We start from the raw sequence: 27,264 nt of genomic DNA, 5'->3' as shown, positions 1-27,264 counted from the left end.
ATTATTATACCATTGATCTCAGCAGAATCACTACCATACACCCATAATAGAGCGCGATGTCTGCCTGGTGTGCCTTTCAGTGAAGCTCTTGTTGTCTCCAAACACTATGGTGGCCGAATATTTACAAGAAACAATTGTTAAGCCGCCATTTACACAAATTTATCGCACTGTAGAGAATGTCACGGACTTAGAGGATATAACCTGGCTAGGTTGTCGTCTTATATAGCTGTTTTTTGGGCAAAATATTGTGGGCCTAAAGTGACTTTAGATCACATTATATGAATCATTTATAAAAGAAAAAACAAGTAAGAAAGTATAGTCGGCCGTGACCGACCATATGATACCCTACACCAGTTATGAATATTGAATGTGATTTATTTTTAATAATAAAGCATTTATCTTCAATATTCCCTTGTTCCGATACATTTAAGCAATTTATGGATAAAAAATTAATTTTCTGAAAGAGGCTTTATATGGGGGCTAGGGGCAAATATGGACCAAGCCCGATAAAATTTTGTGAATATATAGAATTTCATCGCGATATTTGTGTTTATAAGTTAATTTGGGACATTCAAGTAATTTTCTGAAGGGGACTTTGTATGGGAGCTAGGGTCAAATGGGGCCCGATCTTTATGGAATTTGGCAGGGTCATCAAGACTTCTATAAAACTTAGTTGTGCCGTATTTTATCGATATATCTGTATATTTAACATAATTATGAGCTCAGAAGCCCTTTTCGGGGGGTTCTGCTCTATGTGGGCTAGGTGAAATAATGGACCGATTTTAACCATTTTCAATAGGCTTCGTCCTTGGGTCAAATAAAACGTGGTGTAGGGTATAAAAACTGAAGTATTCCTTCCGATCACTTGATGAACTTGCGTCTGTATTATCAAGAATGGCAAAATGACTTTAGTAGAAATGAAGAAATGTGTTTGGATTTGAATGAATATCATTTCATTTCGAATGGTCATAAATATGCGTAATCAATACTTCGAATTTTCGAACTTAATTTCGAATATTCGAAGATAATATAGTATTGTCATCAATTGTACATAACACTGCCAAATTTCAGCCAATTTGGTCCACGGGAACTAGTTTTAACACCCTTTAAAATTTTCACCTTCTATTCAAGGAAAAGTTTGAATCGATTCATTCGATTTTTTTTACCTCGTGGACCCCATATCTTATTCTAAATAAATCCATAGATCAAAAAAATGTAGAAATGTCATATCTATAAAATATTCCCGTACGTTGAGAATATTTAATATTTCTGAGAGGTTTCAATTACATGGTTTTAAATATAGAATGACGTCTTTGTTGAAATGTTTACATGATGTTTAATTATATGATCGTGAGAACTTTCACGTTCATTTCTCGTCAAGGTAGCGAAAAGTTTTCTTTATCAAAATTTGTCAACATGTGCTGAAAGAGTCACGTTTTTATTTAATTTAATTGTATCATGATTTAAACGTATTTGAGAACTTAGCCGGCTTACAGTCGACTTTAAGCCGCCGCCGATATTTTTAGTGTCAACCGCCGCCGTTAATATTTGTCGTCGCGGGGTTCTGGCTAGTGGATGAATTTTTAGTTTTATAACAGAAAAATTGGTAAATTAATTAAAAATGCCTTCTTATGAATTATCCTTGGTATTAAGACAAATGTCCAGAGTAAGTAGCAACCGTTTGACTGCAATTAAAATCAATAATTTAATGCATTGCTTAAATTTTTAGCCGGAATTGGTTTCGGCCTTAAAACGCACCGCTGAATCAATTTTGGATAAAGGAGGCATTATAAGACAATTACAAAATTTAGGTTCCAGAGCCTTACCTTACAAAATCAGTGAACATGGTGCTGTGCATCGTGAGGGTACCTATTTTACCATTAACTTTGATGCTGCACCCGCCAAAATTGCCGATATGAGAGAAGAATTTGGCCGTGATATCGATATTGTACGCAGACACATTTTCAAAGTGGAACAACCCGAGAAATATGAATGTACTTTGCATGAAGAAATGTTACCACCCGCCTATCGTAAGGATGTACAGGAAATGATTGAAATAGCTAAGCGTAAACAGAAACCAAAATACAATTATAATTCTGGTTTAGATTACTATCCCTTCCAAAAGTAGTTTGTTAAAAATAAATTAGAAAAATTTAAAAGTAAAATTAAAGTTTTTATTGGTAATACTTAAGATTAGTGATCATGATTTAGTTTTAAAATCTTCTAGTTTGAGCAGAAGGAGCTGGTGCCTGTTGCTGTTTGGCTGGATCATCTAAAACTCTTACTAACATGGAATTTTTAGGTCCGGTGCACCAGGTAATACCCTTTTCGTCTATGACATAGGTCTCCAAGGTAACTTGCCATTGGCCGCCCGATGATATGGGTACTAGGAAATTACCAGATAAGAAATCTCTTTGAGGCTTAACTGTCTGAGTTAAGGTCACCGTATCACTTTGAGGCTTCATAGTTTCGCCGGGTGGTCTTGGTGTTAAAAGCTTAGAAACCAAACTTAACTGTACCGACTCTACACTGCGAAACAGGGAAGGTTTTTTGCCATAATGCTGAATGACGCCCTCTACTTTTATTACTAAATTACTGCCCGATTGTACATTGACAGGTTTGCCATCGCTGCGCGGTTGAGGACTGACAGACAACTTGATTTGAGTTGATTGTAAGACTTGAAAGAAATAGCGTGGCAAACATAAGGGAGTTTTAGTAATGATCTCAATTTCTGCCAATATGATATCTAAATGGAAATTATTAATGGTTTTATTATTGGCCGCTTCTTCTGGTATCGATTTGCTTAATTCTTCCATGCGGCGACAACAGTTAATTAAATATCTAGTTTCTGGGCATTTGCCTTCAGCCTGAAAATCTGGCGGATCTGAGGGAGTGGCAAAACAAATGGTCTCCACAATGTGGGCAAACAAAACACATTGATATTGTATTATCTCTAGGAATTCCAAAGTTGTGGGATCCGCATCAAATGCTGACTTATACAAACGTCCAAAGGCTTCTTCACAGGATTTCAATTCCTTTACCAACTTCCTTAGCTGATTGGTGACATGGCCAAATTTCTGCAAATAGTCTCGGGAATTTTGAGCCAAACTACCGGCTATGGCTGGTGGAGGCACTATAATCTGGGCATTTTTTATGGTTACAGCCGAGTGTAGGGTCTGTAGAAATTGGGCGCGTAATTTTAAGAATTCCAATTGGAATGTGAAGGGATGAGAGGGCGAAGAACTAGCTCTTAAGCTAGCCAAGGCTTGCCAGCACAAATTTATTGCCATTTCCAAACGTTGCATTAACGGCATCGACTCTTCCAATGCCATGCTGCGTACAATATGATTTTCACATATTTCGTAGTTCTTGTGCATAAAATCATAGGATACTCCATAGTTTAGAATACATTCCGCATGAGCCAACTGCGAAAGACCCGTTAGGAAAAAGTGCAGCTTATCCACCACAGTACTTCGCGATATTTTCACATAAATATGGGCGGCCAAATAATGTTGTCCATAACGACTTGCCGAACGGGCCATACGATATTGAGTCCAGGGATTTGATTTAAAAATGATTTTCTCGAATGTACGCATAACCGCTGTAGGCATAAAACAACCCATCATGGCCTGCAAAGCCACTGCGGAGAGGATTTCTATAGATCTAATACTTTCCTCGGGTGTGCTACGTTCAGTAGTGGTGGTTAGTTTACGCATAATTAACAAAAGATTCTTGAGTACAGGATTAGTCTAAAAAATTAAAATAAAAATTTTTTAAAAATTTATTTATCCAATAGATTTTCCAAACTTACCCTTTGTTGAGTACTTTGATCTGTTTCCATTTCATTGGTTAAAGGAGCAAATTTCCTTAATTGAAAATATGAACATAATGAACCCAACGCCTCACATATAGCTTCTTCATTAGCGGCTGGGTATTCCACCGAGTCATTCAAGAGATTTGCCAGCATTGTAACCAATTCCACACCAAATTCTGGCTTCACCGATGATACCCTTATGCCACAGACTAATATTTTACGCAAGTCTTCAGCATATTTCTGCTCGCGTATAGTGCACATTAGCAAGCTTTGTAAATGTAAATCAATCAGCTCCATTAGCACGTTAATACGTTCCGTTTTATTACTCTCATCAGCATATGCAATCAAAGAAGCCAATACGGTAATAGCTTGGCTAGCGGTACCATAATCATTTAGATACAAGCAATTCTTGCACAAATCCACCACCGAGGGTGGTTCCTCTTCTTGGGCCAGCAGAATATGGCAAGTTAACGGGCAATCACTAAGTTTAAGTATAATGCCCAAAAACAAATACTGTTCCGATGGCTCAGAACAGGCAAAGGCTTTAGCTATTAAATCCTTAATAGCACTTTTAGGCCAAGCATGAACACATTGTTTTTCGGCCAATTTATTAAGTGATTTTAAAGCTTGAGCCCTTACCGGTTTACGCAAATCATTATTAAACTCCAATAACAAAGTTACCTGATCTGGCACTCCGGTCAAGGTTCTAGCCGACAATTCAGTCAACGAAGCCAAAATGGCCACCACAAAACTTTCTCCCGGATATTTGGGCAGTAAGTTAAGACAAAGTTTTTTCACTAAAGCTGCTGTGTTCGCATCGTGATGCATGTGTCGGAGCACAGGAATCAATTGCAATTTCATGGGCACTGGTATTTGTAAAGATTCAATCATATCGGATATTTTGGCACACATGCTAATGGCAAAAGATCTAGATTGTGCGGCAAATTGGCCACTAGCATAAATGGCCGCTTCTACTTCCACAGTATCGTGACTGTCCAAAGCTCTTCTTAAAGCATGATGTACTTGCTGTTTTTCTGGTATAACCCGCGATACCGCACCCAAAGTTCTCAGTGTCAAGGCTCTGGCCACTGGATCATTAGAATGTATTACCATAAAGATGCGCTTAACAAAGGCATCTATATTTAAAATTTTATCCAAATGATTTTCACTTTGCTGGCAAACACGCAGAACCCAAAAACGTAATAGATTGGAACCATTTAGAAAAAATTCAGCCAATTTTAAAAATGAGGAATTTATCAATATAGGAAATGGATATTTCTCAAATAAGCGAGGAAAACGCACTATAGCTTCACATTGTACACCGAGCTTAGTGGAACGTAAGCCCTTATCCAATTCGGTAAGCACGGAATTGGCATCCTGTTCGGATTCATTGAGAAAATTCTCATTGAAAAGATTAACGCGTACACCGGTTAAGGACGACATTGTTTACTAAATCTTCTTCTTTTGAGGCAAAATCAAGTATTCACTAAGGAATGATACTTTTTCATCAGATAAGGTAAAATATTGCCATACAGTTTTACTGAATAATGGGGAATTTATTTCAGTTAATTTTTTATTAAAATTAACTTGTTTATGTTGAATATAAATTTTTGTCATACGAAATAAACAACAAACAAAAACTTTATCGCCATAAAATGTATCCTTGTTTTCATTAATAAATGATCCAGTATTTAATAAAATGAAATGGCCTCCTCAATTTGTAGTACACACTTTACTGTGAATGATTAAGCAGAAAGAAGAAGATTTTTTTTTTGGTGTCATTAATTAATTTGCATTTTTATTGTGTAAATTTAGAGATTTTAATTATCGAAATCAGGCCAAAAGACAAAAAAAGAAATTAACCAAATATTAATAAAATAGTATATTCCAATATGAGTTTACTCCGCTACATATTGGGGCCAAAGCTCTACATGGAATATGGCCTCGGAACAACTCAAGTACGTAACACCGTTTCAATAGGAATTGGAAAAATGATTTATTTTAAGACACAAATATACTAATCATAAATAAATTATGTATAACTTTTTTCTTTGTAGAAAATGTATGAGGCCGGTGGCCTGGAAAAATTTGGTGACCAAATACTTTCAACGGTATGACGCATTTTATACGTGATAGATAAAATTATAAATTATTGATTGATTTTTTTCCTTTATTTTAGATTAACTTAATGTGGAACATTGGTTTTTACACCTCACCTTTGCTGGCCACATTCTTATATCGTCGTGGCTATTTTGTTATGGACTCTGTAGCAACTCTAGCTAAGATAAGTACAAGTATTGGTATTATTGTCATAATTTCAATGGTTATGCGTGGTTTGGGTCGTACTCAATCTGCCTCATATACTAAATTGATTAAAGCCATGGAGCTGTTGAGATCACCCAAAACAGAAATGGAGGGCAAGAGAGCTTTGAGATTATTCGATTATGAATTTAAAGCTTGGGCTGTGGATTTCGATGTTAAAAGTTTACAAAGGTAAAAGTGTTTACATGTTGGTATTAGAGTTTTGAAACTTATTTCCTGTTGTTTGGGTTTTCTAGTGATGATAAGAAAAATAAAGCTGTTTTAGCTAAAAACTCTACACGCAGTTTTCGCTTGGCCACTATACCCTGTGAAATTGCTGCCTATATTGCCATACATTCATTTGGTATAAGGATGATGTATCCGGGCTCTATTAAATTGCTACAAAGCTATATGAGTAAGTTGGTTGCTTGTACGGATAACTTTCTCTCGGATTTCTTAATAATTTGCGATGTTTTTAGGACCCATGTTGGTATCAGGTCGTGCAAAATTAATCGAAGAAGAAAACGCCAGACGTTATAAAGTTCACACCACAGATGACAATGATATTGACACTGTATTTGTGGATAATCGCATTAGGAGCAGTAATGGCAAAACATTGGTAATTTGCTCAGAAGGTAAGTGAGACTTTTTTGGAAATATAAAAGATTGGTGGTTTAAACCAGGATATACATATACTTTCTCTCTTCCAGGCAATGCCGGCTTTTATGAAATTGGCATTATGGGCACACCTTTGGCCCTAAAATACTCCGTATTAGGTTGGAATCATCCTGGTTTTGAAGGTAGTACTGGTAAACCTTATCCCGATCAGGATAAGAATGCCATTGAGGCTGTGGTACAATTTGCCATTTATCATTTGGGCTTTGCCGTAGAAGATATTATATTTTATGGTTGGAGTATTGGTGGTTTTAGTTCTCTATGGGCTGCATCTTGCTATCCAGATGCCAAAGGAGTGGTAAGTTTTAATAACTCTATAACTTAATTAGATTATTACTAAAATCTACGATTTCTTGCAGATTTTGGATGCTACCTTTGATGATGTTTTATATTTGGCACAACCTCGCATGCCAGCCAGTTTGTCGGGTATTGTACGTATAGCTATACGTGAATATTGTAATTTAAATAACGCCGAATTGGCTCAAAATTATCATGGCCCCATTAGTTTGATAAGACGTACGGAGGATGAAGTTATAGCTGAGTAAGATTGTTTTATTTCCAATGTTATGATTGTATGTTGAAATTATTTTTGTTTGTTTTTTTTTTTTGTTATAGAGATAATCAACTCGAAACGAATCGTGGTAACTTTTTGGCTTTAGGTATTTTAAAATATCGTTATCCTCATATTTATAAAACGGCTCAGCTTAACCGCTGCAAACAGACTCTGTCCAAACCCATTGAAATAAGAAATTTAACAAGTAAGTTTATAAAAATTATTAAAATTTAGGTGAAATTTCGAATTTTTGGTGAAATTTCGAATTTTTAGTGAAATTTCGAATTTTTGGTGAAATTTCGAATTTTTAGTGAAATTTCGAATTTTTGGTGAAATTTAGAATTTTTGGTGAAATTTAGAATTTTTAATGAAATTTCGAATTTTTGGTGAAATATCGAATTTTTGGTGATATTTAGAATTTTTAGTGAAATTTTGAATTTTTAGTAAAATTTCGAACTTTAAGTGAAATTTTGAATTTTAAGCTAAAATTTGGATTTTAGCGAAAAATTTTTAATAAAAATTTTAATGTTGGAAATTTTAGTGAAATTTGAAAATACGAAAGTTTTACTTTTTAGTGAAAATTTAAGTATTTGGTGAAAATTATTATTTAAAAGAAGATGAAATTTTTAATTTCTTGTGAAGTTTTGGCGAAATTTTGAATTTTTAGTGAAATTTGATTTCTTGATAAAATCGTATTTTTTAGCGAAAACTTCCGAGAAAATTTGAATATTTAGTGAAATTAAATTTTTTTATCGAAAATCTTTTTTAGTAGAATTTAAATATTATTTTCAATTTCAGCCGCTGACGACGAGCTGTGCTTGTCACGTTTAATTACCTATGCCTCGGATCAGGGTAAAAAATATCCCATGGACATTGGTGAAGATTATAGCGAAGAAGTGCGCCATCAAATGGCTGACTTTTTGGTAAGATTTCTTCATTCACTTTTAAAGTTTATAAAGTTTTAACAATTCTCTAATTTATCTACAGCTGCGCAAACATTTCCGTGATTTCAAATCGACCCATTGTACCCAATTACCAGCAGAATATTTTAACATTCCATTTGACATACCAGTGGAACATGGCTTTGTGTTTACCTAAATAAATATTACTCAAGAAATACAGCAACAAAAACAAGACAAAAACCAAGAAAAGAGAAGCTATTGGAGTCAAGTTCGTCAATTTCGTTTGTAAGATAAATGTTTTAATAATATTAATCTTCCAAAGGAAATCAAGAAACAAGACTCTTTCTTATAAATTATTAAAAATTAAGCATTTTTTTCTATTAATTATAAAAATATTAATTAAAATAAAGGGGGTACAAAAATCTAAGAAATCATTTAAATCGTGTTAAACGTGTATTTTTTATAATAGTTTTTCGTTAAACTACAGTATTTTAGAAAACTTAACACAAAACTGTTGTTGTATTGCAGAATTTTAAACGAAAAACTTACGTATATTTGGAAAATGGTAAAATAATAAAGCAAATGTGTAATTTAATTTTAAAAAAAGTGAAAGTAAACAAAATAAATGTCTTAGTAAAAGCAAAAACCTAAAAAAGAAAATATATTTTTTAAGAATTCTTTTTTTTTTTGCCATAATGTTTAAAATAATTTTAATAATTTGTTTAAGTTTTGGGTTTCTAAAGACTTCACAGGCATTTTGGAATATGCAAGAATTCTTACAGGAATATTTACCTTTTACCCAGAAAGAAAGCATTATAAAGGTAATGAATTTTTAAGGAAATTTTTACAAATTTTTCAAAATGTTTATTGTAAATTTAGAAAACTGCCATTACTAAAGAACTTAAAGAGGTGTGTGATGAAAAGCAATTAGTTTTACAATTGGCACGCTTGTATGTCACCAGTCCTGAACGTATTATTTTATTATTATCAAGGAAATCTTTAAGCAAAGAGTGTTTAGAGGTGGCGGATGTATTGCAGCATATAAATGCCACTATATCGGTTAGCATACCTTTGCCAGCGGCTAATCTTTATATGAAACTTTATAATGGTTTGGATTATTATAATTCATATGTTTGTCTTTATAATCCGAATACTAGGGGAAATCGTAAGTTTTTAATTCATGAAAAAAAGTGTTTAACTTATTCGTAGCAGCAAGATTCTCTTAAATTACATTAGAATTTTTAAATTTCTAAATTATAGATTATGTATTACTTCTTCTAGATCTCACCACTTATCATGAATGCTTAACAGAACTGCATGAAGATTTACTAGATTGTGAGGGTCCGCCCGATTGGTTTGAAAAATCCAATGAAGCTATAGTTTGCCAGTATGTAGATAAAACTATTTAAAATTTCTAATTCTAATTCATCTAATTATTTCACAGATATTACAATGAAATTATAAACTGTTATTATATTAAAGCAGCCCTGCTATGTGGCTTAAAACCAGCTTTAATGCTGCGTTCCTTTTCAAATGAAATCATGAAAAGAATAGTAACGGTAACAAGTTTTATTAAAGGTTTTTTTATGTTTATTAATTAATGCAATTACAATTGGTTCGTTAGTTGTTGTTTTTAGAAAATAGTTTCTTCTGTTTTTTTTTTGTTGTCTTTAATATATAATTTATGTATAATTGTTTTATAATTTTTTTTTTATATAATTCTTTTTAATTCGTTTAGTTTAAATGTAAAATTTCAAGATCACTGCCTCAAATCGATGATCCAATGCCGGCAAGTGGTAGTTCCTGCCATTTGAAGTATTTTAAAAATGTCCTGCTTTACACATTACTCACTATACCGTTTGAAGGTGTTTAAATATATTCAAGCATTTTCCTTATTATTTATAAAAACGTAAATGTTTATAATAATATTGATCCTGTTGCATATTTTGTAATAAATATTTTCCATTTTTTTTTTGTCGTTCTTATTAACCTGAGTAACAACTAAAACAAAGTTATGCATTCTTTTTTGAACCACCAAAACCCGAGAAACCCATTATGGCCGCCATATCGGCCATATCATCTGTTAGAGCCATGCCATCTAAATCTTCTTCAGCTTTACGCTTGCGATCTTTTCGCTTTTCTTTGCGATGCTCTTTATAACGTTCTTCTTCCTCTTTGGCTTCTCTCAGACGTCTTTCCAATTCATAATCCTTTTGTTTTTCTTCCATTTTCTTTTTATTCGCCTGAAAACGTTCTTTCACCTGATCCACAGTGCTGCGTTCCACCTTCATGGACATACCCAGATTTCTTTGATGTTTTTTACCATTAATGTGATCCAAAAAGTTGATTGAATCTTTAACCACACAATCACAAACATTACAGTAGTAGCCGCCCGATTGGGAACTGGGGGTATTCTTATTAATGACCACACTTTTACCCAATTTACTGTCCAAGTCAACTTTGTAGTCACGCCGTTTGAGACTTTCTCTTTGGACGGGTTCTTTAATACATGAAATTAAATATTTTAATAAATTTTTAATTTTAATTCGAATTATCAAATGTTACCTTCATCACTTTTATCATTTCCCTTGGCTTGATTTAATAAACGTTCCTGGGCTTTTTTCTGATATTCGGATTTGTCCCATTTGCGACGATGATCATCCGGGCGCATCGACATTGTGTTAGTTTTTTATTTATAAATTATTTGTTTGGAAAATGCTCAAAAAATATGTGTAAATAATTCAACAATTTTCTCACAGATCTTGTTTTTTTATTTATTTTTTTTTTCCTTTTTCTATTTTGTTGACAATGTGCTAACAGTTGCTTAAAAAAGTACTTTTCACTTTAACACTAGTACAACCTTTGTTTATAGAATGTAGTAGTTTTTGTTTTGTAAAATCTATTTGTAAAACATAAATTGATTTTATTTCTCTTGTAAACATTTTAAAATAAATACAAACTTTAAAATATAAGATTTATTTATATTTTTGTAAAATTTCTTAATATATTTTTTTTAATTTTTTAACTATATTTATATTTGCTATCTGACAAATCTATATAAAGTCATTTTTATATAAAAAAAACGTGTATATAGAAAAATTTTTCTAAAAACAAATTCTCAGCTTATATTTAGCCGATATTTTAGCCGCCTTTCGTATATTTCATAGCAAATTCATTTTGAATCGCTTATTTCTATAGGCATTCCCAACCCTGCTTAAAGGTTAAATACTACCATGAAATACAACTGTGATAATGGCTGTCAGACAAAAAAAGTAAAAAAAAGAGACGCCTCGTAAATTTTGTGAAAATTTGTAAAATTGAAGAAAAAATCATAAAAAATTAACAAAATTTCAGTTAAAAATATACTAAATTTGGTGTAACAACTAAGTAACATGAATTTTCACTAAATGTTGTTAAAATTTATATATAAAAAAACAAAATATTTCAACATAAAGTATACAGCAACAAAGAATGATGGCTAGACGTGGAGGGAAACGCATAAGAATGGATGATCCGCCTCCTGATTATAAGGAGCAAGGGTAAAAAGCTTAAAATTCATGGTATACATACATTTTCTAAAATTAATTGTTTTAATACTATAGGGAAAATCTGAATGACTCCATATCCGATGGTGATAGTCCCACTAAGCGTATGACACGTTTGAGAGCTCGTGGTGGTGTACGCGATAAGCCACCCATTATTGATGAAGACGAAGATGACTTCTTTGCACCCGTGGTGCGTAAACGTAAAGCTCAGGCTCCACGCAAACCTCCCGGTGAGGGTACCGGTCGTCGTGAGAAAATTGATCGACCACGCAAGGAACATATCGATAAAGAACAAGAACGTATTGATATGGAACGTGATGTTACAACAGATGAAAATAGTTTGTATTTTATAGTAAGACATTCCAAATCACCCATTGCCAGTATAGTAGACGATTGGATAGAACAGTATAAAATAAATCGGGATACAGCCCTAATAGCTCTATTACAATTTTTCATAAATGCCAGTGGTTGTAAGGGTAAAATACCAGAAGATACCGAACATCCTATGGATCATACAGCAGTTATTCGTAAAATGACAGAAGAATTTGATGAGGTATGTCTTTTAGATATTGATGGTAAGGGATTATAGTAAATTTTTGTTACTTTAGGAAAGTGGTGAATATCCTTTGATTATTCCGGGTCAACAATGGAAAAAATTCAAAATGAATTTTTGTGATTTTGTACAAACTTTAGTAAAACAATGTCAATATTCTATAATTTACGATCAGTTTCTAATGGATAATGTTATTTCACTGTTGACCGGTTTGTCTGATTCTCAAGTAAGAGCTTTTAGGCACACCGCTACATTGGCAGGTATATATTATCTTTCAATTTGTCAAACAATCGATTTTAAAAAGTTTTCATTTTTCAATTTAAGCCATGAAACTTATGACCGCTTTGGTGGATGTGGCTTTATTGGTTTCAAATAATTTTGAAAATGCTGCCAAACAATATGAAGCAGAACGTCTCAAGGTTGTTTTTGCTTTAAACAATAATCTTTAAGTTTTATCTATCAAGTTTGTTCTTTAACAGTCCCGCGATCGTCGTGCCTCTGATCGTTTAGAGTCCTTAATGGCTAAACGTGCCGAACTGGAAGAGAATATGGATGAAATTAAGAACATGTTAACCTATATGTTTAAATCGGTGTTTGTGCATCGTTATCGGTATTTATATTAACTTTTTATTTGAATTTGAAATAAATTTTATATATCTTATTGTAATATTATATCCTAGTGATACATTACCCGACATTCGAGCTATTTGTATGGCTGAAATTGGTGTTTGGATGGAGAATTATCCTCAAAACTTTTTAGATGATTCTTATCTTAAATATATCGGTTGGACTTTACACGACAAAGTGGGTGAGGTACGTTTACGTTGTCTCCAAGCTTTGTTGCCTTTATATGACAAAGAGGAGCTAAAAGGCAAATTGGAATTGTTTACTTCGAAATTTAAAGATCGTATTGTGGCCATGACTTTGGATAAGGAATTTGAAGTGGCTGTACATGCGGTTAAATTGGTTATAAGTATTTTAAAGTGAGTATTTTTATACTGTTTTTTAATATTTGAAAATTTAAAAATTTCCTCCCCAGAATCCATCCCGATATTTTGGCCGATAAAGACTGTGAAATAGTTTATGAATTAGTATATTCCTCACATCGTGGTGTTGCTCAGGCTGCTGCCGATTTCCTTAACGTACGTCTATTCCATTTAACCGCCGATATGGAAGAGACTAAAACCAAAAGAGGCAAATTACGTTTACCCAATACACCGCTAATACGTGATTTAGTACAATTTATGATTGAATCTGAATTACATGAACACGGTGCCTATTTGGTAGACTCCTTTATGGACAATAATACCATGGTTAAAGATTGGGAATGTATGACAGATTTGCTGCTAGAAGAGCCGGGACCCAATGAAGAAGTTTTAGACAACAAGCAAGAATCTACCCTAATAGAAATTATGGTTAGTAGTGTTAAGCAGGCAGCAACCGGAGAAGCTCCAGTGGGACGAGCCAGTAATCGTAAAATATCCTTAAGTGCTAAAGAACTAAAAGCCATACAAGATGAAAAAGTACGTTTGACAGAACATTTTATAGTTACTCTGCCTTCCTTGTTGGAAAAGTATCAGGCGGATAGTGAAAAATTGACAAATTTACTTTCCATACCACAATATTTTGAATTGGATATTTACACCACAAATCGTCAAGAAGCTAATCTGCAAAGTTTGCTAGAGAAAATGAGCTATATAATGTCAGTGCATACAGATCGTGATGTTCTTGAGACTTGTGCCAAAACATTGGAATACTTATGTCGTGAAGGTAGTGCCACTTACACACGCTGCGATGTTGCCCGCTCAAATATCATTGACAATGCTGTAAATAAATACAAAGATTCCATAGAAGATTGGCGTAATTTAATTGCTGGCGAAGAATTACCCAATGAAGATGAAATCTATAATGTTATCAGTTCTCTAAAAGTGGTTTCTATACTCTATTCTTCTCATAATTTAAATCCTTGGAATCTATTTGATTCCTTGTTTCAAGATGTGGATGAGTGTCAGTCTAAAGAAAATCCAGGACGTAATTTACCCAATGAGGCTTTAACCTATTGCATAGAAGCTTGTTATTTCTCTATTAGCTGGGGTTTGTACTATATCGAGAATCAATGTGAAACCTCACAAATACCCGAGGCAGTCGCAGAGCTAAGAAAGAATCTAGATAAATACATGTTTGCCTGTTATGAACTGACACGAGATGGTCCCACAGATCAAATACAAGAAGCGGTAGGATGTTATAAACTTTTATGAAACGAAATTTGTTTTAACTTTTATTTTATTTCTCCAAAGGCCTATCAATCCATATGTGATTTATTAATAACCTTTTCCGATCAACTCTCTCGTAATGAAAATATCAATGTTCGTAGTTTGGAATACAAATCCACTTTGGATGAACAATTGGTTTTGAATAATTTCGTTCAGCATTATGTGTTTTCGTTAAAACATGAAGGTATTTATAAAACCCAATAAATCTTAAAATTTTTTATGGTGAATTTTTTTTAAAACAAAGATCTTCAAGATGAAATTCGTATTATGGAGCTGCATAAGAAACGTAACTTTTTGGCCTCCTACTGCAAGCTGGTAGTCTACAATATTATACCCACTAAAAGTGCAGCCGGCATGTTTAAATATTACGTAAAAGTAAGGTTTTTTTTCCATTTCATCATGAAAACAAAATAAATATTAATGATTTTTTGCAGTGCTACAATGAATATGGCGACATTATTAAGGCCACTTTGGGCAAGGCTCGTGAAATCAATAAAGTTAACTTTGCCTTAACTTTACTTTTGAGTTTGATAGCTGTTTTCAAGGATTTACAAAGTCAATCGGAAAATGAATTGGTCTCGAAGAATTCTCATGAATTTAGTGAATTGAAAGAATTAGCTAAACGTTTTGCTTTAACTTTTGGCTTTGATGCCATTAAAAATCGTGAACCTATTATAGCTTTACATCGTGCTGGTATTCTCTTTGCTGTGGGTGATGTTCCTGAAGATCCAGTGGCTGCTCCTAAACGTTTACTTTTCCTAGAAGTTCTTAATGAATTCAATCATAAGCTTTTGAAACAGGATAAAAAAGTACTCTTAAACTTTTTGGATCGCCGCATTTCACCGGGTATGCCTTCAAGTAAGCCGGAGGAATATCAACCGTTGACATTGTATCGTAATAGTTTGGTTCATGGAGAGACTGATCAGGCACCAGTGAGTTCGAAGAGGGCGTATGTACGCAAGAGGCGGGATCATGGTGAGTTTATATTTTTGATTTTAAATTGTTTTAAAAGCCCCTTAATTCCTAAAAGCTTTTAATTTCCTCTAAAAACCTTTTTGACAAATATTGGGCGCTTTTTCAATTTGTTTTTCGCGCAAAAGAGCTTGTTCACAGATTTTCTGAAAAGCTGATGCTGTATAAAGCTCTTAAAGAAACAAATTCTCATACAAGTTTTTATAAAAAGTTTCTGAAACGCTTTTTTTTTAAGTATTTTTTCTGAAAAACTTTTTTATTAAAAACTTTTGATTAGTTTAATTTGAAAAGCTTTATTTAAAAAAGTTTTTTTTTTTCTTAAAAGCTTTTTTGCAAAAATTTGTTTGATTTTTGAACCTTTTTTTATTAAAAAAAAACCCGCAGATAGCTTTTTTATCAAAATCTTCAGAATGTTTTATTCTTAAAAGCCCTTTTATAAAAAGTTTATTCTTAAAAGCTTTCTCATTGAAATTTTTTCTGAAAAGCATTTTTTTAAACTGAATAGTTAGTTAATAAAAATCCCGGAAAAAGCTTATTTTTGTTGTGACAAGATTTTTCCCAAAAAGCTTTATTTAAAATACTTTTTTTAAAAGCTTTATTGTAAAAAACTTTTTTGAAAAGCTTTATTGTAAAAAGATTTCTTGACAAGCTTTATTATAAAAAGCTTGTTATAAAACGTCTTTTTGAAAAGCTTTATTTTAAAAAGCTTTTTTGAAAAGCTGTATTATAAAAAGTTTGTTTGAAAAGCTTTATTATAAAAATCTTTTTTGTCAAGCTTTATTATGAAAAAAAGCTCTTTGAAAGCTTTATGTAAAAAGTCTTTTTGAGAAGCTTTATTATAAAAAGCCTTTTTGGAAAAGCTTAATTATAAAAAGTTTTTTTTTTGGAAAGTTTTATTATAAAAACCTATTTTGAAAAGCTCACTTACGAGCTTTTTTACTAATTTATTTTCACCAGAGATGTTTTAATTACAAAAGCTTCTTTATTAATTTTTTTCAAAATTATTTCTCTTTGCAGATGATGACGAAGAGGAGGAGGAATATGAAGAGGAACACAATGATCCTGATTATCGGGGTTAAGACATTTTTTCTAGTTGTAAGTAAGTTATTATTTTGTAATTACAAATAAGTTGAATATTATTGTAAAATATCAAGCTAAAAAAGAATAAATTGTGTTTAAAAGTTAAACAATTTTCCACAAAATATAAAACAAATTTATTTATTTTTTATAGTTTATTAAACTCAAAACTTTTAAGTTAACATATTACACCATTAAACCGTTCTCGCAGCTATTTCTTAATACAGATTTTTTTTACAAATTTCTTAAACCAATTAATAAAAAGTGAGAAAAAATGCTTAAAATACTAAATAACGCGTACTTTACAATATTTACTGATTTAAATGTTTGAGAGCATATTCGTGGGCTTTGTCCATGGCAATTTCTAATTGTTCATCAAATTGTGTTGATTGTGTCTTCTTACCCTTCATATTGCAAACTTCATGAGGATTTTGACCCTTAGGTGCGGCTACTTGAGATTTGAAAATTGTGGCAAATGCTTTCAGCCATTTTTCGGCATTAAAGTTTTCAGATTGAAATTGCTTGGGAACACAACATCTGGCTTTAACAATATTATCACTACGGCTTATAACTAATATAGGACGATCGGTACAAAGTTTTGTGGCCTTCTGTAGGGGTACCTCTTCCATTAAAGCTGAACTAGAGATATAGTGTAAAATAAATGGATGTGTGTCCAAAGGTTTCTCTTGCAAAACATTACGCATTTCAACTTCTACTAATTCTCTAAAATTAGAAAAAAATTACACTAATAAATTAAAGAAAATGTTAATAAATTTCCAACTTACTTTATACTCGTTCTGGCTGCCTCCTTTAATTTCTTTAAGATTTCATTTATACGCTCCAGCATGTCCATTTTAAAAACATACGGCAATTGTATATCCATGTGTAGGAGATTGTGTCGGATCTTTTGCAATTCTATTTCTGTGGCATTTGAAAGTTTATCAGTCTTAAATTCTTTTTCCAACATATCAATACGATGTTTTAATAAGGCAGCCACTTTAAATACCTAAAAAATAAAACTATTATTTATTAAATGTTGTTTCTTATAGTGTATTTTCGAATTACTTTATCTGCCGCTTCTCCGGCCACCGCTGTAAAGGCATATCTAGCACGATTTGTTTGCTTAAGATTTGTTATACAAAAATATTCTAATTCCTGAGTGTTGGTAACATGTGTTCCACAGCACAATTCTTTTGAGAGCATTTCTAAGTTATCACAATTTACGCTAACCAAACGTAAACCTGTTTCGGGATAAATTTCTCCCGGCACCATTGTTACATCGTTTTGTTGTAAAATATCAGCGGCATTACAGAGCTCGACATTAACGGGAGTTGATGAGGAGATTACTTGGCTATACATTAGAAAATACATTGTTAGATGAGCTTTTTTCATAACAAGATATTTTTGGGAAAGCTTTTTTTCTTTTAAAGAAGCTTTTTTCTGGAAAAATTTTTATTTAAAAAGTTTTTATAGAAAGCTTTCTTCTGTTAAGCTATTTTTGTCTGAAAAGTTTTTTTATAAAGTCTTTATGGAAAAAGTTTTTATGTAAAAAGCTTTCTTCTGAAGTGTTTTTTGTAATAAGCTTTCCTTTGAAGAGTTTTTTGTATGAAGCTTTCTTTCAAAAAGTTTTTATTAGATTTTTTTTTAAAAGCTTTTTATTATAAGTATTTTCAGTAAAGCTTTAATAAGCCTTTTCTGTAAAGCTTTAATAAGCTTTTTCTGTAGAGCTTGCATAAGCTTTTTCTGTAAACCTTTCATAAGTTTATTCTGTAAAGCTTTCGTAAGCTTTTTCTGTAAAGCTTTCATACGAGTTTCTTCTGAATAGCTTTTTCATAAGAAGCTTTTGTTTATAAAACATTCATATATATACCTAATAAGTTCCTCTATTTTCTGCACATCATCCTTGGTAATACGTTTACCAATTAGCCCCACCTCCAATTTACAACAATCACTTGTTACTCCACTAGACACCTGATAAGTGACCTTGTTAAACAATGATCTTATAGCGCCATTTAACAAATGAGTAGCTAAAATATATTGTTGTTTAAATATGTCCAAAAGTTATCATTCATTTCCTTAACATACCTGTATGATGACATATATTCCTCTTACGATGCTGAGCATCCACCTGCAACTCTACCTCATCACCAATGCCCAAAGTAAAGAAAGCCTTTTCAGGCGGTAGATCACAGGTATGTACCACACAATCATTGATAAAACGAACATTGTTAACTTTAAGTTCGTATTGTTCATTCGTTTTAGTTTTTATAACAATTACTCCCTTATCGGATTGCTGGCCACCCGATTCATAATAGAAATTACTGGCATCGGTAACAATTGAAACTATATCTTGGCTGTTTGTAATGCCATTACAAACCACCTCCTGGACACTAACATCATTGTAAAGTATACCCAAGACTTTAGTTTTTAGTGCGGGTATAAGGTACTGTTTTTCATTATTGTCATAACTGTAGTTATATTTATGTTGATTATCAGTGGCTTTTAGAGTTTTAGTTAAATCCACTAAAGAATCATTTATACTTTGCAAAAGTTTGTCTGAATATTGATTTGAATGCATAGAACCTTTTGCCTTTTGTTTGGCCTTCGCCACAGCCTCCTGATAATCTGCCACATTGTAGGACATTTCCTCTAATTGAGCCAATTTTTCAAAATGTTCCTCGGTTAAACCATAAGTATCGGTTAGTTTGTGTAGAAAGTCTCCTGGTATAATGTTGTTCTTAAAGGTATCTTTTAAGGTTTGAAATTCCCGATAGGCAGGCACAAAACCGGGACATTCCATTAAATCAATATCCTCCAAATTGGGAAATTCACTAAGTACCTCGGCAAAAGCTTTAGAAGAACTTTCACGCAAAGCCTTAAAGATCTCCTGTTCATGGGCTATTAGTTCCAAAATGGCCGATTGTTTATTGGATATTTCGGGATAGGCGCAACCCAATGATTCTACCACTACCGGTATTAATTGGGGAAGTAATTTTTCATTAGCGAAAACGCTTTCGGAAACTGTCAAAGCCTTACGCAGGACACGCCTAAGTTTTTGACTGAAATGAGAGTAAAAATATTTAAATAATATGTTTATTGCTAAAAGTTTTGTTTATACCTACTTTTGATCTGGTAACATACCATCTGCTAGGCACACTGTAATCATGCGCGCATGATCTGCCAAAATTCTATAGCCTGTATCTAAAGTAGCTGCATGTGAATTGGAGGGAAATGTGCCACCGTATTCAGGTGCTTTTGATATCTATTATGAAGTTTTTTAGGGGTTTATTTAATAATAAGTTTCTTTTTGTTTTCAATTACCTTTTGTATGGCATCAAATATGGGCATAAATAAATCTGTATCATAGTTGGAGGACTTATTTTGTAAAATTGCTGTCAGTCTCTCAAAACCCATGCCGGTGTCAACATGTTTGGCGGGCAATTGTGTTATAGAACCATCTTCATTACTAGAATGATTAAAAATATGGAAGAAAAACCATTTGGCAGACTCCTGGTGTCTACTACTGATTCACAACTTACCGATTATATTGTATAAACACTAGATTCCATAATTCTGTTAAATCTGAACGTCCCGCATTGACCAGCTTAGCACGTTCCTCCGGCGAAGCTAAATCCGGACGATGATCTATATGAATTTCTGTACAAGGACCACAGGGTCCTGTAGAACCCATTTCCCAAAAATTATCTTTACTACCAAAAGGTAAAATGCGCGAGGAGGGGAAACTAAAAAACATTTCAATAAATAAAAATAATTCAATCCTGCATCAACAACTTACCCCAAACTTTTCCATATTTCAAAACATTCCAAATCGGCGGGCAAACCCAAAACCTTATCGCCAGCAAAGTAAGTGACATATAAACGAGAGGTATCAATATTATAAGGACCCCTAAGTAAATCCAAAGCCATGGAACAAGCCTCTCTCTACAAAAATACAAAACTTTAATACAATTTTTCATTTATTATAGATTTTCATGTAATACCTTGAAATAATCACCAAAAGACCAATTGCCCAGCATTTCAAAGAAAGTATGATGATAACTGTCCTCTCCCACGACAGATAAATCATTATGTTTTCCTCCCACTCTAACGCATTTCTGGGAATTGGCCACTCTTTTGTATGGGGGTTGAGTGGTACCCAAAAATACCGATTTAAACTGTTGGAAAAATAAAATTACTAACTTAAATAATATGCATTTGCTTTAATATCTACCTGATTCATGCCCGCATTAACAAACGCCACAGTAGGATCACAAAACGGCACCACCGGACTGGAACGTACAAATTTGTGATCATGTTGTTTGGTGAAGTAGTCAATAAATGTTTTACGTATTTCTCGTGAGGATAAGATTCTTTGTAGCTTTTTAGCAGAGGAATACATGTTTAAGAAATTATTTAATCTATAAATATGGTTTAATTAATTATCCTCCAATAGCCGGTGTTTTTTATTGCATTAAAATTTCTTCTTCGTTCTGGGGAATTGCAAATTGTCAAGTTTTCTCTCTCATGAGATATTTTATATAACAGATGATTTTTATGTCAATCACAATAGCAAATGTTAGAATAAATGAGTTACCAACTATTTGTTTGTTTGTTTATATTTATTTTATTTTTTTTTCATTTGACAGCTGTTCAATGTAAACATGTGCGACGCCACGGACAAACCGATTTCGGAAGAAGCCACTTTAGAGGACACCGACGTTAAGCGACCAAAATTTGGTAATCGTTTTCTAACTAAAGAAGATGATGTCTTTACGCACAATGCTTGGTAAATATCGAAAACAAGTGGGTTTTATTATAAACATCTCTCAAAAAGCTGGTGTCTTACATAGAAATCGTTCTCAAATAAAAGACTGGGAATTTACGCGTCATCGTAAGAAACCAGCAGGAGGAGGTCGTGTCTTAACAAATACCCAAGACTTGTATAATTTTAATGCATGGTGCGTGATCGTAAGAAAATTTTAATTAAAATATTTTAACTATTTCGTTTTAGGGATAATGTTGAATGGGATGAGGAGCAGGAACAACAAGCCTTACAGGCGGTAGCTAAAAATTCCACTGTCAAAATGCCCGAAACAGATAAAGTGAAATTTAAAAGCGAAGCCGATAGATTTTGGGATTCATTTTATGGTGTGCACCAAAATAGATTCTTCAAAGATCGCCATTGGCTATTTACAGAATTCCCCGAGCTGGCTCCAAAACAGGATACGCCCGAACCTAGAAGTATATTTGAACTGGGCTGTGGTGTGGGCAATACTATATTGCCAATTTTGAAATACAGTCAAGAACCCGAACTAAAAGTATATGGCTGTGATTTTTCCGCCACAGCTATAGATATCTTTAAAGCTGATCCTCTCTACGATGCCAAACGTTGTGAGGTCTTTGTTATGGATGCTACTTTAGATGAATGGCAGGTTCCCTTTGAATTGGAATCCCAAAATATAATTGTTTTGATCTTTGTTTTATCGGCCATAGAGCCGCAAAAAATGCAACGTGTGGCAGAAAATTGTTATCGTTATTTAAAGCCCGGTGGTCTGTTGTTATTTCGTGATTATGGTCGTTATGATTTGGCTCAGTTACGCTTTAAAAGTGGCAAGTGTTTAGAGGATAATCTGTATGTACGTGGTGACGGCACTATGGTGTATTTCTTTACCCAGGAAGAAGTGCGGAATTTGTTTACAAAAGCCGGTTTTGTGGAGGAACAAAATGTAATTGACAGACGTTTGCAAGTGAATCGAGGACGTATGCTGAAAATGTATCGGGTGTGGATACAGACAAAATATAGGAAACCGTTCGAGGAAAATAAGTAAGATTTTGGAAAGTCATCAATGAAAAAATTATAAAATGTCCACAAATATATTGTATTTAGAAAATTTAATAAACTATGACAACTTTTACTTTTGCTACAAAATCTTGAGATTCGTGGTTGACTTTGAGCTACCTACAAATCTAATCGACGAACGTTAGTAGCTAAGATCTACCTCTGATCGAAAACGAGCTATCGAAGCGATAGAGCGAATCTAGCGACCGAGACGAATAGGACATCGACGATCTATCTATCATATCTTCGATCTAGCAGCGAGGGAGCGAGGGAGCGAGCGAGCGAGCGAGCGAGCGAGCGAAGCGAGCGAGCGAGCGAGCGAGCGAGCGAGCGAGCGAGCGAGCGAGCGAGCGAGCGAGCGAGCGAGCGAGCGAGCGAGCGAGAGAGCGAGCGAGCGAGCGAGCGAGCGAGCGAGCGAGCGAGCGAGCGAGCGAGAGAGCGAGCGAGCGGCGAGGAGCGAGCGAGCGAGCGAGCGAGCGAGCGAGCGAGCGAGCGAGCGAGCGAGCGAGCGAGCAAGCGAGCGAGAGAGCGAGCGAGCGAGCGAGCGAGCGAGAGAGCGAGCGAGGGAGCGAGCGAGAGAGGAGCGAGCGAGGAGCGAGCGAGCGAGCGAGCGAGAGAGCGAGGGAGCGAGCGAGCGAGCAGCGAGCTAGCGAGCGAGCGAGCGAGCGAGAGCGAGCGAGCGAGAGAGCGAGCGAGCGAGCGAGCGAGCGAGCGAGCGCGCGAGCGAGCTAGCGACTATCGAGTCTATCTATCTATCTATCTATCTATCTATCTATCTATCTATCTATCTATCTATCTATCTATCTATCTATCTATCTATCTATCTATCTATCTATCTATCTATCTATCTATCTATCTATCTATCTATCTATCTATCTATCTATCTATCTATCTATCTATCTATCTATCTATCTATCTATCTTCTATATAGTATTTATTCTACAGAAAATAAATATGAACATTAAATGTCCATTAAAATTGTTTGGTATAATAGTTTCTTTATAGAAAATGTTCTGTTCCAAATTTTCTTTATCTTAGGGCGGGTTTTTCAGATAAAGATAATATACATTCTTTTGTTTTAAACCTAGTTTAATATATGTTTTGTGTTTTTCAATAAACAGTAACGTTACTTATTATCTTAGTTTAACTGAGTGTTATTGGCCAATTAAACTTAAGTTATAATTGAGAAGACATAATTAACAAAAACAATAAAACAATGATTTCGGAAGAACAAAAACTTAATATTTTAAGTAAATTGAAATTTTCTGATTTGTTTTGTTTTATTTATTATTGTTTTAAATGTTTATTTAACATTTTTCCAAAATTTTTCATTTTACAAAAGTATTATTTGCAAAAAACAGCTGTTCATTGTTTATGTTTTTGAGTGAAAAGTTGGCAATACTAACAAAGTTAACTGAACTTAAATCCATAACTGAAAAACACAATCATCGGTTAAAGTCCGTCTAACTTTGTTCCGAGTTTAATATAACAGCAAGTTAAGCCTAGTTTAACTGAGTAGTAAGAAACCCGCCCTTAGAGGTTTCTCCTTATTGAGTACTCTGCCAACAAAAAAGTACCATTTACTTATTTAAATAACAAAACACAACATAATTTCCCAACCCTGTCACTTAACCTAAAATACGAGTTACCAACTTTCACATTTCCACACAGTTGTATTATCTAGTATTATGATAAATCAACCATTAGAGAAGATAAAATTTACAACAAAAATTAGTTTATTGAGCGAATTACAAGGAAAAACACCTTGTTACGGATATAACGCCCTATGCGAAACGAATTTTTGTGTGATTTATATGAAAGAAAAAAAAAATTCCACACACACATAAATTGAAGTGATGAATTGTGTATATTTTATTAAAAATATAAAATAAAGTATTGCGAAAATAAATTAAAAAAGTTAAACAGCATTTTATACGTATAACAAGCGCTACAAAAAGTGTGAGTGGAGTTTTTGAGAATGTAAGGAATCAAAAAATATATTTAGCAAAAAAGTGGTACTGGAAAATGGTGTTGTCTGCAAGATTTTTTCCATTTCTATAACACAAAGTAAACTTTTTTTCTCGGCTACAACTTTGTGCAAGTATTTAGAGCAGAGAAGTCAACTATTATTGAAAAGAAATAAGAAAAATTGGAAAAACCTACAAAATTTTAGCAAAAATATATATAATATAAAATAACAAAAAAGTGAAAAGCCATCTTAACATTAATGCTATGAATTAAAAACAACAACAAAAATTAATATACATAAATAAAAAAGCAAATATAAAAAGTGAAATACATAAATAGTAAACAAAGTTAATTTAAAGCAAATTATTAAACTAGTGGAAAATAAATATATAAAACATATTTAAAAATATATATTTATACATTTTTATATATTGCTGAAATGGAAATATAGTTTTTTTATGTGAATTGTGCAATTTTTTTAATGGTCGCAACTAGATTTTTTTTCATCATAAAACTAATACAAAAAAAATAATAAAAAAATTGGCAACGCCATTGTTATATTGACGTCAGCAGAGACAGAATTTTTTAGGAGAAACAGAGAGTAGTCAATAGTTTTTCTTTACTCTCTTATGATAATTTTATCTTAAAATAAAAATTCTTTTTAACCGGTTTCTTCTTTTATGCAATTTAAGTGCATTTTTGTGTTCAATTCTTTTTTGTATTGAATTTTCTAAAATAATTAATTTTAAGTAATTAAATTGGAAATAATATTACATTACCTTTACCTGTTTCTTTAATAACCGTTTATGCTCTCACCTACCTGTATATGTTTGTTTTTTTCTTCCTTTTGTTTTTCCTTTTTTTTTCTTTATTACTTTATTGTTTGTATTCGTTTTTTACTTTGAATTATTAATGATTCATTTTCTTAACATTTTTTATGTTATTTATAAAAAAATCTTCTGTCTCTGTTTGTCGTTTCGTTAAAAGAGTGTGTGTGTTTTACAAGTTTTAATTGTATTTTAATGTCTATTTGCATTTTTCTATTTATAAAATTTATTTGAAGTGTATTGTGTTTTTTGCTGTCTTTTTTCTCTCCTTTTTAATTGTTGTTATTTTGTTATTGTTCTAGTTTTTGTTATTAAAGTGTTGCCAACTATTTTAATATTATAATTAAATAAAACAACGACTAAACAAAGTTCATCTTGAAACTATACAATTGTGCAAAAATTTAACAAAATTTGACTGTGGATTACAAAATATTTGCTTTTCACAGCTTTTATAACATTTATTTGGATACTATTGACACGAAAAATTTTTAAAACTGGCGGAAGAAACAGCAGAAAATTCCAACATGAGTTGGGGTACTGAATTATGGGTAAGTTTTATTTAGCAATTACCTATTTCCATACCAAAATTTTGTTATTTAGTTAATTTTTATGTTACAATCTACTTAAAATGCAAATTATTATTTAGTTTTATTGACCAGCAGTTTTGTAGGGCTTCACCTTTTGCAGGGAATCATTTTCTGAGGAAAAAATATTCCGCATTCTATAATATTGACAATCCAAAGTTTTGGTAGGGCAAAGGGTTAGTTTCAATTTTGGTTCCATTGAACAAATAATACTTTTTGATTTGGATTAGTTCGGTTCTAGTTTTAGTTCAGTTCCAGTTCAGTTCTAGTTCAGTTCTAGTTCAGTTCTAGTTCAGTTCTAGTTCAGTTCTAGTTCAGTTCTAGTTCAGTTCTAGTTCAGTTCTAGTTCAGTTCTAGTTCAGTTCTAGTTCAGTTCTAGTTCAGTTCTAGTTCAGTTCTAGTTCAGTTCTAGTTCAGTTCTAGTTCAGTTCTAGTTCAGTCTAGTCAGTTCTAGTTCAGTTCTAGTTCAGTTCTAGTTCAGTTCTAGTTCAGTTCTAGTTCAGTTCTAGTTCAGTTCTAGTTCAGTTCTAGTTCAGTTCTAGTTCAGTTTCTAGTTCATTCTAGTTCCGTTCTAGTTCAGTCTAGTTCAGTCTAGTTCAGTTTATTCAGTTCTAGTTCAGTCTAATTCAGTTCTATGTTCATTAATCATCTGCTGATACATCCACTGAGGACTATAAATCATATGTAAAATGGTCAAAGGTAATGAAGATTTTCGAACTCTTGTATGAAATTTAAAAAATAATAATAGTGATTTTTTATATGTATTTATTAACAGTTTTTTCTTAACATTTTAATATCACCACGTTTTGTTTATTGCTATTTCTTTTTCTCTTTCCAATTCTTTTTAGTATGAAAATCTTACTTATTTATACATTAAAATATGTTAAAGCTTATTTAATTTGTATTTTGTTTTTTCCTTAAGATTTTTTCATTTCATTTCAAAACCAACTTTGTCGTCTCTGAACTGGTTTTACGAGTTTTATGTAAATTTATTTCTACTCCGACTGTATTTCTTAATGTTTGAATATTTTGTATGTTTTTGTTTGTTTGTACATACACGCTTGTTAAAGCTGGCTTAAACCTGGCTCTAACTCATATGCTGTGAATGATTTATAAACATGGAAAAAAATAATTCTTTTAGAGAGAGAAAAGTAAAAAAGCTAAGGAAATAAAAGGCTTTTTTAAAGACTTCTAAAAACGGCAGCTGTTTCATTTGTAAAATAAATTTTGAATTTCTACAACTAGCAACTACCTTAGATTGCATCATTTTATGACTATAGCTTATCATTCAACTGACACCACCCCTACTTAGTAAACAAAAGTTTATACTTATTTATGTTTAATGATAAACCCCTATTTCCTGGTCAAAAATTTTAAATTC

At 32.8% G+C, this 27,264-nt stretch overlaps 8 protein-coding genes across 10 annotated transcripts; 5 read left to right on the top strand and 3 right to left on the bottom strand.

The window, feature by feature from the left end:
* The first annotated feature begins 1,526 nt into the window (after window positions 1-1,526).
* On the top strand, window positions 1,527-2,165 carry LOC119604629 (probable 28S ribosomal protein S6, mitochondrial). Its single transcript, XM_037957367.1, has 2 exons — window positions 1,527-1,666; window positions 1,730-2,165. Exons 1-2 carry the CDS (start codon window positions 1,622-1,624, stop codon window positions 2,126-2,128), a joined length of 444 nt encoding a protein of 147 aa, XP_037813295.1. The 5' UTR covers window positions 1,527-1,621; the 3' UTR covers window positions 2,129-2,165.
* Window positions 2,153-5,263, bottom strand: LOC119604628 (integrator complex subunit 7). Its single transcript, XM_037957366.1, has 2 exons — window positions 3,812-5,263; window positions 2,153-3,749 (listed from the first exon to the last, which is right to left on the bottom strand). The coding sequence occupies exons 1-2, from the start codon at window positions 5,255-5,257 to the stop codon at window positions 2,214-2,216; spliced, it is 2,982 nt and encodes a 993-aa protein (XP_037813294.1). The 5' UTR covers window positions 5,258-5,263; the 3' UTR covers window positions 2,153-2,213.
* A 285-nt stretch (window positions 5,264-5,548) lies between these two features.
* On the top strand, window positions 5,549-8,679 carry LOC119604637 (phosphatidylserine lipase ABHD16A). The gene is made up of 10 exons (XM_037957398.1): window positions 5,549-5,772; window positions 5,872-5,925; window positions 5,994-6,307; window positions 6,373-6,530; window positions 6,595-6,750; window positions 6,826-7,088; window positions 7,150-7,331; window positions 7,406-7,548; window positions 8,142-8,266; window positions 8,331-8,679. The coding sequence occupies exons 1-10, from the start codon at window positions 5,707-5,709 to the stop codon at window positions 8,439-8,441; spliced, it is 1,572 nt and encodes a 523-aa protein (XP_037813326.1). The 5' UTR covers window positions 5,549-5,706; the 3' UTR covers window positions 8,442-8,679.
* A 265-nt stretch (window positions 8,680-8,944) lies between these two features.
* LOC119604642 lies at window positions 8,945-10,024 on the top strand. The gene is made up of 4 exons (XM_037957401.1): window positions 8,945-9,066; window positions 9,125-9,410; window positions 9,527-9,632; window positions 9,690-10,024. Exons 1-4 carry the CDS (start codon window positions 9,010-9,012, stop codon window positions 9,844-9,846), a joined length of 606 nt encoding a protein of 201 aa, XP_037813329.1. The 5' UTR covers window positions 8,945-9,009; the 3' UTR covers window positions 9,847-10,024.
* A 171-nt stretch (window positions 10,025-10,195) lies between these two features.
* On the bottom strand, window positions 10,196-11,071 carry LOC119604643 (zinc finger matrin-type protein 2). The gene is made up of 2 exons (XM_037957402.1): window positions 10,811-11,071; window positions 10,196-10,745 (listed from the first exon to the last, which is right to left on the bottom strand). Exons 1-2 carry the CDS (start codon window positions 10,920-10,922, stop codon window positions 10,258-10,260), a joined length of 600 nt encoding a protein of 199 aa, XP_037813330.1. The 5' UTR covers window positions 10,923-11,071; the 3' UTR covers window positions 10,196-10,257.
* A 414-nt stretch (window positions 11,072-11,485) lies between these two features.
* LOC119604645 (cohesin subunit SA-1) lies at window positions 11,486-16,775 on the top strand. Of its 2 annotated transcripts, none has more exons than XM_037957405.1 (11): window positions 11,486-11,784; window positions 11,848-12,343; window positions 12,399-12,603; window positions 12,668-12,762; window positions 12,823-12,953; window positions 13,024-13,326; window positions 13,383-14,577; window positions 14,641-14,800; window positions 14,861-14,991; window positions 15,051-15,591; window positions 16,606-16,775. In XM_037957405.1, the coding sequence occupies exons 1-11, from the start codon at window positions 11,717-11,719 to the stop codon at window positions 16,665-16,667; spliced, it is 3,387 nt and encodes a 1,128-aa protein (XP_037813333.1). In that variant the 5' UTR covers window positions 11,486-11,716; the 3' UTR covers window positions 16,668-16,775. The 2 variants fall into 2 exon arrangements, with proteins under 2 accessions (XP_037813333.1, XP_037813334.1); XM_037957406.1 differs by having other exon boundaries at window positions 11,492-11,784; window positions 14,870-14,991.
* Window positions 16,776-16,805: 30 nt separating this feature from the next.
* Window positions 16,806-21,204, bottom strand: LOC119604646 (alanine--tRNA ligase, mitochondrial). The gene is made up of 11 exons (XM_037957407.1): window positions 20,897-21,204; window positions 20,667-20,840; window positions 20,462-20,607; window positions 20,205-20,408; window positions 19,987-20,131; window positions 19,788-19,927; window positions 18,751-19,724; window positions 18,536-18,692; window positions 17,731-18,016; window positions 17,451-17,671; window positions 16,806-17,388 (listed from the first exon to the last, which is right to left on the bottom strand). Exons 1-11 carry the CDS (start codon window positions 21,062-21,064, stop codon window positions 16,977-16,979), a joined length of 3,027 nt encoding a protein of 1,008 aa, XP_037813335.1. The 5' UTR covers window positions 21,065-21,204; the 3' UTR covers window positions 16,806-16,976.
* A 93-nt stretch (window positions 21,205-21,297) lies between these two features.
* LOC119604647 (methyltransferase-like protein) lies at window positions 21,298-22,588 on the top strand. 2 transcript variants are annotated; one of them, XM_037957409.1, is made up of 2 exons: window positions 21,298-21,451; window positions 21,677-22,588. In XM_037957409.1, the coding sequence occupies exons 1-2, from the start codon at window positions 21,327-21,329 to the stop codon at window positions 22,491-22,493; spliced, it is 942 nt and encodes a 313-aa protein (XP_037813337.1). In that variant the 5' UTR covers window positions 21,298-21,326; the 3' UTR covers window positions 22,494-22,588. The 2 variants fall into 2 exon arrangements, with proteins under 2 accessions (XP_037813337.1, XP_037813336.1); XM_037957408.1 differs by having other exon boundaries at window positions 21,302-21,623.
* The last annotated feature ends 4,676 nt before the right edge of the window (window positions 22,589-27,264 follow it).

This window comes from Lucilia sericata, unplaced genomic scaffold (assembly GCF_015586225.1).
Source record: "Lucilia sericata isolate MDLA Ls3-8-SP2 unplaced genomic scaffold, ASM1558622v1 Contig000412F_arrow, whole genome shotgun sequence".
NCBI lineage: Eukaryota > Metazoa > Arthropoda > Insecta > Diptera > Calliphoridae > Lucilia > Lucilia sericata.
The sequence above is the reverse complement of the archived record's forward strand: the minus strand, read 5'-3'. Positions and strand labels throughout refer to the sequence as shown.